At 44.9% G+C, this 12,585-nt stretch overlaps 1 protein-coding gene across 1 annotated transcript; it reads left to right on the top strand.

Moving 5' to 3' along the window:
- The first annotated feature begins 1,137 nt into the window (after nt 1-1,137).
- LOC126495070 (E2F-associated phosphoprotein-like) lies at nt 1,138-1,843 on the top strand. The gene is made up of 2 exons (XM_050132669.1): nt 1,138-1,284; nt 1,543-1,843. The coding sequence occupies exons 1-2, from the start codon at nt 1,211-1,213 to the stop codon at nt 1,826-1,828; spliced, it is 360 nt and encodes a 119-aa protein (XP_049988626.1). The 5' UTR covers nt 1,138-1,210; the 3' UTR covers nt 1,829-1,843.
- Nucleotides 1,844-12,585: the final 10,742 nt, after the last annotated feature.

The raw sequence follows: 12,585 nt of genomic DNA, 5'->3' as shown, positions 1-12,585 counted from the left end.
TACCCTGTCCCAAGCCCTTAAGGCTGCTGTAGTGCATATGGAGAGTGTGTTTTCATCCAAATTAGCTTGTTCCTGAGGGTCAGAAAAGAGTCCTTCACCTAGAATTTTATCTAGGGAGATGTCACTTCCCTTCACCTTTTCTTGCTGTTCTAAAAGTCTAGCCTCTTGCCTGAATAAGCATTTCCATTTTAATTGCGGCCCACTCTCAAGGACTGCAGAGGTGAGTTGAAACCAGTGCATGGGAGTAGCTCTGCTTGTGGATGCCCAAGATTTTAGCATCTCTTTAACAAAAGAGGCATGCATCCTGAAAGTCATGACAGCCTGTTTAATTTCTTTGAGATCATTCATACGGACAGGCTCCCATGTATCTTCCTTGATGACCCTAGTGTTTCTGGAACCAATCACCTTCTCTGTTGTTATTACTGGAAAGACAGGTACAGCTGTAGGTAGAGATTTGTGGAAATTGTCCCAGAGGGATTTACCCACAGATGTAGTTAAAATTTGCCTTTCTACCGTTTGTTTTTCTTCATCAGAATTTATAAATTTCTCAGTCTTTTCAATTCTATTCACCATTGCCTTCTGCAATGTCTGTATCTCCTGTCCAGAATTATGTTCCAAAGCCTTCATTGAGGATTCTAAAGTATGAAGTTTGGCCATTAGAGATAAGTTCTCATCTTTGGACATAATTTTTATGGCATAAACTGTGCATTCTTGTATTGACAATCTTTCCGCCAATCTGTCATAAGCTTTAGACAAAATTTGATTGTCACATTCAACTGTTTTAATTCTCTCCGATAATATTTCAGTCCCTTCAGAAAGTGACTGCTGAAATTTAAGATTTAAATCAGCTGTTCCTTCTTCCATAGTAATGAATTTCCCCTTAATATCAGCCACTAATGTTTCACTTCCTACAGAAAGGGATTGGAGTTTACGATCCAGCTCAGCTGTTCCCTCTTTCATAGTCATGAATTTCTCCTTAACATCCACCTGAACCTTTTCTAAAATTTTTTCAGTCACCATTGTCTTGTTAAACAAAGTTCTGTTCTCTTCCTGTAGTACTTTAAACTGATTCTTGAGAAGATCATTGTCATGCTTAATCGTTTGTAGATGTTCAACCTCTGTCTTAAGAATCCTGTATTCAGCGAAGGTAGCTGCGGAAAAGACTGAGACCCGGGCCGTTGGTGGACAGCGTAGGCCTCCCTAGGCCGCCATGAACCGGCTCCAGGATGACTACGATCCCTACGCGGTGGAAGAGCCGAGTGACGAGGAGCCGGCTCTGAGCAGGTGGGCCGCTGCCCCACGGTGTCCGCCCGGCCCTGGCCGAGGCCGTTGTGCTCGCCGCGCCTGCCGAGCTTGGGCGCACTGCCGTCCGCATCCCTTGTAGGAGCCTCGGGGTGCCTGGTGGGGCTGCTCAGTCTCTGGGGAGCCAGGATGGACAGCAGTGCGGGAAGAGGGATGTTCTGGAATCACGGGGCCCCCAAGCGTAAATCCTCAGCTGGAACCCTGCTCCTTACCGTTTGCTAGCACTGTGACTGAAGGCAGTTCTGAAGATGAAGTCGACGTGCTATTACATGGAACTCCTGACCAAAAACGAAAACTCCTCAGGGAATGTCTTACTGGGGAAAGTGAGTCATCTAGTGAAGACGAGTTTGAGAAAGAAATGGAAGCCGAGTTAAACTCCACCATGAAAACAATGGAGGATCAGTTATCCTCTATGGGGACAGGGTCTTCCTCGGGAGTTGGGCTTGTTGGAGGAGTCACAGCAAAGTACTATGATGACATTTATTTTGATTCCGATTCTGAGGATGAAGACAAAGGCAGTGAGTAACCTTTTTCTTAGTAGGTTAAATATTCCGTCTGAGTTTTATATTGTTTTTAAAATTTGGTTGTGTGATGTCTTACTCTTTTGACTGTTTGGGGCCCACCACCAGCTCCTGAGGCTTAGTCTAGTTATGAACGCCTGGCCTTAGCTTGGCTTGTTTTTTGCTAGCTATTCTTAAATCATCCCCGACCACCTTTTGCCTCAGAGCTTTTCTCTTTCTCTTACTTCTATAATCTTATTTCCACTCTTACTACATAGCTTGCTGTGACTGGCCCCTGATGTCCTCTTTCTTGTTTCTCCTTTTATTTATTCTCTGCCTGCTAGCCCCGCCTATCCTTGCCCTGCCTCGTTATTGGCTCTTCAGCTCTTCATTAGGACCATCAGGTGTTTTGGACAGGCAAAGAATCACAGCTTCATGGGGTTAAACAAATGCAGTGTAAGCAAAGCAACACCTCAAAAAATATTCCTCAACAAAATTTGATTTTATGTTAATGGGTGAATATCTGTGTGTGCACCATGTGGATTCCCTGGAATGGAGTTGTAGAGGTTTGTGAGCCGCCATGTGGATTCCCTGGAATGGAGTTGTAGAGGTTTGTGAGCCGCCATGTGGATTCCCTGGAATGGAGTTGTAGAGGTTTGTGAGCCACCATGTGGATTCCCTGGAATGGAGTTGTAGAGGTTTGTGAGCCACCATGTGGGTTCCCTGGAATGGAGTTGTAGAGGTTTGTGAGCCGCCATGTGGGGGCTGGAAATCAAGCCTGGGTCCTCTGAAAGAGCTGCCAGTAATCTTAACTGCTGAGCAATCTCTCGGCGGCTCTCTTACTTATTTTTAAGAAACTATAGACTAAGCCAAGTGTGGTGACTACACCTTTAGTCTTAGCACTCAGGGAGGCAGAGGCAGGACAGCCAGAGCTACACAGTAAGACTCTGTCTCAAAAGAAAAAAAAAAGAAAGAAATTTTATGCTGTTGATGGGGGTGCAGAATTGGTTCATAAGAAATGCAGGCGTGCAGGTATGCGTGCGCTTACAGCGGCATCCTCAGCATGGGGGCTATGGCCCTTTTGGGAGCAATCCTTTCACAAGGGCCACCTAAGACCATCAGAAAACACGTATTTCCAGTGTTCTTAGGATCTGAGACACTATGCTTCTTTATCCGCCTCCAGGCGGTACATCCACGTACCCACGGATGAGTCCCAGGTGTGATGACATCATCACGCCAAACTCCTTCATGTACACCCCAGACAAATACAAGTGTATGTGACAGGTTTGGTGCAGTGCTGTGCTTACGCAGCCTGGCCACCTGCGTAGAGAGCAGCTGACGTATTGAACGCAGCAGTGTTGGAGGCAGGACTACACTTGGTGAGTTATGATTGCTGGGTAAATGTAAAATCAGCAGGTACTGGAGAAAATCTGTACCATGGGAACTTTATCTGGTTGCTGACCAGCCTTTATAGTCAGCTATGGTTAATGTGAATACTGCCCCCTCGTGATAGTAGTGGGGATGTAAAAAACAAAACAACAAAACAGAACGGTAGAATCAAAGGAATTGTTTTTGTTTTTTGAGACAGGGCTTCTCTGGATAACGTCTCTAGCTGTCCTGGAACTCACTTTGTAAGGTTTACAGAGATCCACCCGCCTCTGCCTCCCAAGTGCTGGGATTAAAGGCATGTGCCACCATGCCAGGCCAAACATAGGAAATTAATGAACTTCATTGACTGAAATATTTCATGAGTCATCTTTTGTTTTTGTTTATTTATTTATTTGTTTGTTTTGGTTTTTTGAGACAGGGTTTCTCTGTGTACTGGAACTAGCTCTTGTAGAGCAGGCTGGCCTTGAACTCACAGAGATCCACTTTCTGCCTCCCTGAGTGCAGGGATTAAAAGTGTGTTTTGCAACTATGCAGTGAGTTGGGTACACTGAACAAAGCTCTGCTATTTCACACTAAAGTGTGATGCTTGTCCAGAGGAAAAGTTTAAAACGTGTTCTTGAGCTTTGTGATGAACTGGATTTTTTAAAGATTTATTTGCTTATGCATTCTATGTGCACGAGTGCTCTGTCTTCATGCACAGCAGAGGAGGGCGCCAGATCTTATTACAGATGGCTGTGAGCCACCATGTGGGTGCTGGGAACTGAACTCAGGACCTCTGGAAGAGCAGCCAGTGCTCTTAACCTCTGAGCCATCTCTCCAGCCCCCTCAGAAAGCAAGACTGCAGTTGGAAGCATTTTTCAGCCATGGAAGTGAGTTGCAGAAAACAGCTTACTTGATGGACGCCTTTGCCATTTTGAGTGAGTTAAATTTATCACTGCAAGGACCAAATGCAGCATGCCTTGATTTGTCTGAAAAGGTCCAGTCCTGCCAAATGAAACTTCAGCTTTGAAAAAAAGAAAGAAAGGAAAAAAGATGATTAATAGAATTCACATGTTGCCTACTTAATCTGCTTTCTTTGAGAAACCTTACATTGAACCAGACAAAAGAATCATGATGATAATTTCTGTGAAAGAACACTTACGCAGACTTACACTCAAAATTTCATCGTGTTTTCAAATCTACCTGACACCCCATTCTCAGTCCAAGTCAAGGTGCTCCTGAGACAGCACAAGAGGCGCTCACTGAATGAACAGCTCTGCAGTGAGAACTGATTTCCCTGCACTCCAGTTACAAAAAATGTTCTGTCTGAGACTGTTGCGCCTTCTTCCATTTTCAACAACATATCTTTGTGAAACGGCTTTCCAGCTTGTTGTTTATCATGTCTAAATACAGTAGGCTTTGCTCTTGCAAAGACCGCCTCAAGAATGTCCAATCTGTGAGAAAGAAACAGTTTCAACCTTTCCACTGAGGTTTGCTTTTTAGGCATACTGTTGAAAAATGTAGCAATGTAGTTTACTGTTGTAAAGACTGTTTACATTAAGACTGTTACCCATCATGCTTCAAGACAATTTCATTTATTTGTAATTGGAAATAAATATTCCACAATATATAATTAAAAAAAGAATCCTGTATTCATTTCCAATAGTTTTTAGATGTTCAACCTCTGTCTTAAGAATCCTGGATTCGTCTCTTAAAGACTCTACCAGACTTTTGTTGTCAAACCACTTAATACTAAGGAAAACTACTAATCCCAGAAGGATCCATAATGGGGTGCTGGACACCTCTTGTAGGATCTCCCACATGGCACACTCAAAAAGACTGTTAAAATTCTGAATGGTAATATTCCCAGATATTTTATTTATAAAAGGAAAAAAAAAATTACCTGTAATGACTGGTTCCTGCCAGAGGTGGCGAAAGAGTCCACTTGAGTCCATGTGGAGAGCCGGTCTGAAACAACTCAAAGCCAAAATTTATTCAAAGTGACCCCTTCCTTTGTGGAGGTTTGTGTTGTAAAACTGCAAATATTTAAGTTTCCGTGTTCAGCTCCAAACGTCAAGGCAGAGAGGGAGGGGCTAACTCCTCTGGCTCTGTGAGAGGAACAAAGCGCTGGCTGCGGGCAGCTCGGGATCTGCGGCAGCGGCCCCGGCCGGGCCTATGGCGGGCGGGCGAGCAAGTGGGCCTGCGCAGGGGCGACCGAGGGCCTAGGGCACGACTGCAGGCCTAGGGCGAGTGGACGGGCGAGCAAGCAGGCCGGTGCTGCGGCAACTGCGACCACCCAAGACCTGCTGTGGGCGCAGCGGACTAAAGGGCAGGGCAAATATGCCCGAACATTGGCGCACCAAAATGAAATGGCAGCTTAGATTAAAGTAGATAATTGTGTAGGTTTTTGCACAACTTTAATGAAAACAAGACTCATGAAACCAAGGTTCCAGCAAAGTACCAGAAGCAGGAATGGAAGCGGGGCTTCTGTGCACCCAATTTATCATTAAACATTTGCCCGAGGTGAGCCCGCTTATCCCTACATAGACCCGTCTCTATTATTGTGGTCCCATCCTCAGGGGTTATAATCTGGGTGGAGGAGAGATACAAGTCCAATCCTGCACTCCTTGGGGTGGCCCGGATAAGGGGTTTTGACATTGGTTCATCTCCCTTATATTGGGTATCAGGGTTTGAGCTGGCTGGAACAAAGTTGGTGAGTAAGGGCCCCCAACTGGTGCCCCTTTCCTATTTCCCTGAACCGCAGTAGTGGAGGCAGGGTTTAGGGGTTGCGCAATACATCAGCTTTGGATTTGCACTCACTTGCCCAATGTGCACCCCACTTGCATCGGGGGCAGAGTCCCGGGGGATCACCCCTTCTATTCCCAGGACCATTTTGATTATTCCCTACCATTTGTCGCGAGGGGCATTCCCTTGCAAAATGTCCCAATTGACCACAGATGAAACATGTCTTCCATTGGGGGCGAGAGTGTCCCCTTTGTCCCTGAAATACTGCGCCAATGGCCAGGCTGATTGACTTTGATAGCTGATGGCCAAAAGTATCTACCTCATTAAACACTTTAATCATACCAGAAACTTCAATGTCCCTCATTTTTCCCCTTAATGCAGCTTTGCATGCAGCATTTGTGTTTTCAAAGGCTAGTTGTTTGACCAAAGTCCCCTCCATTTCCTCAGGCCCCAAGATCCTTTTTGCTGTTTCTTGGAGCCGACCCATGAACTGGGCATATGGCTCCTGAGGCCCCTGAATGATCTTAGTGAGCGGGGTGGTAGAGCCGCTAGCGGAGGGAACTGCCCTCCAGGCTGCCAGGGCTGCCTGGCCTGTCTGCGAAAGTATTCCCAGTGACAATCCCGTTTGTTTCTCCTCATCTGCAAAATTACCCTGGCCAGCAATTTTATTAGCTGTCCAGGAGGCAGTCTGACTTAGTGGTTTTTTTCTATTGTTATTAGCAAAGGCCTCAGCCCTATCGAGAGACTCAATCTTCCAGGTTAGATATTGTCCTCTAGTTAACACTGACTGAACCACCCTGCCCCATTCTATGGGCAACATAAATCCATCCCCTGGTAATCCCTTCAATATGGGAAGAGTAAAAGGTGCATGTATTCCATAGTTTTTAACAGCTGAGTGAAGGTCTTTAATATGTTTAATTTTTAATTTTTTTATATATGGGCTGAGAGGTGTAGCCTTCACTTTGTTCGGGATCCTCCTCAGTATCAGAGGTCTCCTGAACTTCATCACAATTCTCCTGGTCTCCTGCGGTATCAGGGTGGAGCTCATCGGCGTCCACCTGTCTAGCTCATGACCGCGTCATAACTGGATAGACCATTTTACGATTAGGTCTAGAGTTTGCCCGTTTGTCTAAAATCATGCCTTTTCCCATAGTGAATTGTAAGTCCCGAATCTGAGAGGAAAGGTCCGAGAGTTCATGTTGTAATGTAAGCACTTGCTTGAGACCTCCTATTTGCACCATAAGGGCAGCTTTTGTATTAACTAATTCCTGAACCAAAGGAGTGGGTAAAGGCAGGCTATTGGGGGCAGTCAGAGCATAGAGCGGCAGATGGGGAGTACTTTTTGGCTGACTAAGGAAGACGCAGGGAACCCTCTCTCCTCTGCCTTGCTTTCCTTCCTTATATCCAGCAGCTTCTAGCTCATTTTCGGACTCTGAATCTGAGAGCTCCTCCAGACATCAAATACAGTAATCCGAGTCCTGCTGGCTAGGTTTGGTATCATTTTTAAAAGTAACCAGCAATGGATAAATGCCATTAGGCGATTTTTGACTCATCTCCAGCCAGCACGGTTTCCTCTTGGGGACCTGCCATGGGATTAATAGGCCCTGAGGAGGGGTCCTCAGGGATACTAATAATAACTAAAGGGCACGGGGAAGGACACCTGTTGAAATAGGAGCGGCGGGGCTGTGTCCCTAGCACCCCGGCCGCCTGCTAGCTTATGCCCTGAAATAACAACACACAAACTGTATTCTTTGAAACACTGCTTGCCCATTATATCTAGCCTCTTCTCGGCTAACTCTCGCACCTGGACTAGCCCATTTCCAATAATGTGTGTAAGCACCCCAAGGTGCGCTTACCGGGAAGATTCTAGCCTACGTCCATCCTGAGTTGGAGCTTCATCGCATGTGTCTCTGAGAGCAGGCCTATCTCACGTCTGTCTGAGGAGTCTTACCTCACTTCCTCTTCCTCCTGTGTATTCCTCCCACCTATGTTTTAACCTATCAGGGCAAGCCAAGCAGTTTCTTTATTGCTCAACCAATGAAATCAACAGATTGATATGACACTCCCACATCACTTCCCCTTTTTCTGTTTAAAGAAAAAAAAGAGCTTTAACTTAACATAGCAAAATTACATATAACAAAACAGTTATTAAGTAAAAATTACAATAATCTATATCATAACTAAGGAAAACTATAACTATAGCTAACTATTCTTAACTCCATCAAAGAGTCCAGAAAGATACAATATTACCTAAGCAAACAAGAAAAAAACAACTTTCAATCTCTAGAAATGACAGAGACATCTCGCTGCCTGGACAGTCACCCAAAGTTCCTCTGTACCGTTGGGGCATCCATCTTCGGCCTACAGGCCCATAGTTTCCAGCAGACATTTCCACAAAGCAGGAAATTTCAAAGGCAGTCACTATCTGCTTGTCCTGAAGAATGTCTTGCAGACTCTTTCATGAATCAGGAACCCCGAAAGATCATCTCACCTTTAGGCAAGTTCAGCAGTCCTCTCTCTGCGGGTTCTCTGTGTCCAGTTTATGCAATAGTCCAGGCAAGAGCAGTTTCTTGCCCAAATGGCTATCAAACTCCATAAGGATCCTCTTCGATGCCCATCTTCCTCTTGAAGTAGATTGGTGCTGCCAGGAGCAGAGTGTCTCATTGTCATGAAAAGTCCTAAGTTATTAAAACATTTAATAGCATATTCCGTAGTCTTTGAAAGATATGAAGAATGCCGATCTAACTGAAATATATACTTATATATTTAGAAAATCTAACTGACATGACTACAAACTTGACTATTATTAGTGATTATCCATTAACAACCTATATACATTACATTTTTAAATGAACTACACAATCACAATACCTTAATAAAGATCAGAAATGCATATACATATAACAAAACTGACCTTAAATCTCTATCAATAAAGCAAAATCTATACTAATGCAAATTATTCATATCTATATCATACCCCCCTTTAAATGTAAAAGAACATTTATAAACCATATTTGGGAACATGGGCACAGTTTTTTCTCTCCAAACTGCTTCCTGCTGAATGGGGGCGTTGTTAATTAGGTCTTTCACGGTATAACCTGTGTGCTAGGTTCATTTCAGTCGGCAGTTCGGCAGTTGAGTGAAGTAATTTTCTGACTGCCTGCGTAATAGAATCAGAGTTTGCACTGGCAGGACAGCCCAGAAAGCTGGCATTTTTAAACAGTACAGCTTTTTTCCTGCTAGGGCTGAAAACCGAAAAGCATGCGTTCTGAAAAGCTTTTCGTCAACACCGCTTAAGTGTTTCCTGGCAGGACATCTTAATGAGCTGCAGGGTTTTGCAGCTAAAGCTGAGTCAGGAAGCCTCTCTTAGATGAGAGCGCTTGCTTGCCTCTAGCAAGCAGAGTAGACCCGAAAAATAGTTGCTACCAAGAAAACATGCATGCTTTACTCTTTCCCAAGCTTTCTCAGGCTTTCAGTGGATTCAGTTGTCCACGCATCTGGGCGCCATCTGTTGAAATAGGAGTGGCGGCTGGGGTGCTGTGGATGCAGCCCTGCCACTGCTCCTATTTCAACAGACACCCCTTCTCATTACGAGATGGTGGGCGGGATGTCTCTAAAAATTCAGTAACTATTGTCAGGAGACGGGAACCATCCCCTCCACATTCTGGGCTATTTATGATGTCTCTGATTAGGGACCAGTAAGTAAGAACAACGTACGGCACAGAATCACTTGCTTTAATCAATTTACTAAGAGTTTTACCCACCTTATACCAAATATTAGGGTGTATTTCTGAGCTGGTTAAAGTTAACCAGGGGCATATTTCATCTATAAAACAGAAAAATGCAACTAAATCTCTTTTTTGACTCTTACCCCTCTTTCCCTGAGCGATTGCTTAAATTCCTGTATGAATTTCTCTTCCTTTGAAAGTGACTGTCCCATCTCATTTTGGACGACGGTGAACCTGCGCCTACCTTGTCCTGCAGATCTGTCCGAGTCCTACAGTCGCAGAACCTTCTGTTTTCTTCTTGTTGTTGTCCCGGGACTGCGCGATGTCATTCGAGAGTTGACCGTACTCCGAGTTGCTGGTTTGGGTGCCACTGTTGACTGCCTTGGTGGGTTACTCAGTCTAGGGGTATAACCCACCTGGCATTTCAGTAATTCCAGGGTCACAGGGGGCTGCTATCTGGAAGAGAATGGGCTAGGAAAGAAGGAGGAGGCTAGGCAAAGATTTGTCGAAGCCTCAGTTTATTAGGATCAGGGTTGCTGCTTATATAGTCCCTGAATGAGGGGCTTGGGGGGCAAGGGCACGGGATCTCGCCGCATGGTCCAGGTCACGTGGTTCAGGTTCGTCACGTAGGCCAGGTGGTCAGTCACGAGTTGACACACCTAGTTCTCTAGATAGTTTGGAATGTGGGGCATGTTCCATTGACAGATAGTTCTCCATTAACAGCTTAATTGGGTGGGGTAGGTTCTGTCAATAGAACGATTCTTAACATAATTATGGGTGTGGGGTTCTCTGCAGACTCCCCAGGGCGATGGTTCCTGTAATGATTTTTAGGAGGGAAACGGCTCCTGACACCCTGGGAACCAAGGACCTAACAGCTACACATGCACATACTCAGTTCCTGAACAATCACCCATATACGTATGTTTTGGTTTGGTCCCCTGGGAAACGGGGTCAAAATGACCTCTTACCTCATCTGATCTGGCAACAGCTCTCCAGTCAATTATTGGTAATAGCCCTTTCAAATAAGCCAATCAGAATAGTCAAAGAACAACCCTCTTTGCTTCTGTGGCCCCTTTAAAAGTAGACTGTGCCAGCTATTCGAGTTCCCTCGGCTTCCCGAATGCTGGGGGACCCTGTCATGACAGAATTAATAAAATCCTCATGCTTTTGCATCGGCTATGGTATATGAGATGGTCTCTGGGGGCTACTTCTTCTTGGTGTTTGGACGCTAGATTCCAACACCTGAATGATGCTCACCACCAGTAGGTAGCTCTCAGCATACAAGGAGGTCAGTCTGACAAAAGGAATTATGTAACTCACTTGCTTCTCTTGGATGTCTCTATATATGCTGATTTCCTATGGATTATATCCACATTTCATGTGATAGGAACCTGTATTAATACAAAAAAACACTGCAAATGGAATTTTTTTAATAATGTGATAGGACTTATGAGAACAAAGTTTAGAAAGGCTCTAGTAAGAGAAGAAATGACTGTCTGGAAACTAGCATGAGATATGCAAAAAAATCTCATGAAACCTGCATAGTCTTTCCCATTTTGAGACTCATGACGTATCCTAAATGGAATTTTGTGATTACGGTTTAGATTCAGAGTTCATTAAGAGAGAGATGTGGTCAGGTACAGTGTCCTATGATCCTAGCAAGTCTAAATTCTCCTTCACCCTGAGCATTATTCACATCAGGCTCATATCAGAATCCATTGTTTTCTACATATTTTTTCTTACTCAGTGTTAAGTTGGGAGCTTAGACCCCAGCCCCTCACATCCATCACAGCCTTCAGGCCTGAGAGTTGTATTGGTCTGGACTCAAAATTCCAGCATACCACATCCTGATCCCTCCCTAGGGGGTCAGGACCATTCCCACAAGGTATTTAAGTGAGCTCCCAAAAGAGAAATATGTGGTATCCCCCTCCCCTTGTTCATGTTTTCAGCCTCCCGGTTCCCCTGTGGGGGCACCCAAGAGTGCAGGAATCCCACTAAACTTGGATATTTTTTTAATTTGGCTTGTGATTTGTTTTGATTAGAACTTTTGCATCAGCAGAGTGCTCGCATTAGGAAAAGTTCTTAATATCTGGAGGTCCCACCAAGATAGGGCAGCCCCCTAGTCTACAATCTGACCTCTCCAGGCCATGCTGAAGCGGGCTCCTGGGCTACAGCAGCTATGTCTAGTCCCTTTTTTCTTGTCTATGCTATAGGGTTTGGGGAGACTTATTGATGTTTATTTTTGTCAATTATCAGAATCTTGTTTAATCCACAAGCTCATGCCAAGAGTTTGATCTCAGCAGTGGCTAGACCAGCAAGACCAGGCCTAGCTTAGGTGGAATTTGTTTGCTGCAGGGATACCTAGCATTCAATTTCCATGGCCCCATTAGGCCTAAGAGCTATTTCAGTGGACATGCTGTAATAAACTTAGGCCACTTGACTGGGCATAGACTTTAAAAGGGGCACTTGCAATTCAAAGCCAGATCCACTGTCACCCCTGGGATGCCTCTTAAAAAATTTTTATAAATTGAGACTGTCTGATACCATCTGTCCCAAACAGCTAATTTCCCCATGTACTACCAAAAAGAAGCCCTGAGGTTACCACCCTCCTTGACCTAGAAAATTTTTGTCACTGTAAGGAAGAATGGACAGAGCTTACATAATAGCCATGTTTTTTTGGCTCTGCACTCCTGCCCTTCCCTTAGTAGCCATTGTCTCTCAGTACCAATCTTGGTCGCTAAGTTCACAATGCCTCCAAATTCCTTGTCATCTGGGAAATGGGACCCTGACAATTCCAGCTGGAACATACAGCCAGAGGAACTGGCCCCTCCCCCACTCCCTCACACCTACACTATCCAACCTCCTCTAATGCCCTACCCACCTTCCCTCCCTCCTCCAACCTCATCACTCCACCCTTGACCCCTGGGCTCACTGGGCTAGCC

Source organism: Alexandromys fortis, unplaced genomic scaffold (genome assembly GCF_014885135.2).
Source record: "Alexandromys fortis isolate MF-2015 unplaced genomic scaffold, M_Fortis_MF-2015_v1.1 scaffold_424, whole genome shotgun sequence".
Lineage (NCBI taxonomy): Eukaryota > Metazoa > Chordata > Mammalia > Rodentia > Cricetidae > Alexandromys > Alexandromys fortis.
This window is presented reverse-complemented; position numbering and strand designations above follow the sequence as displayed.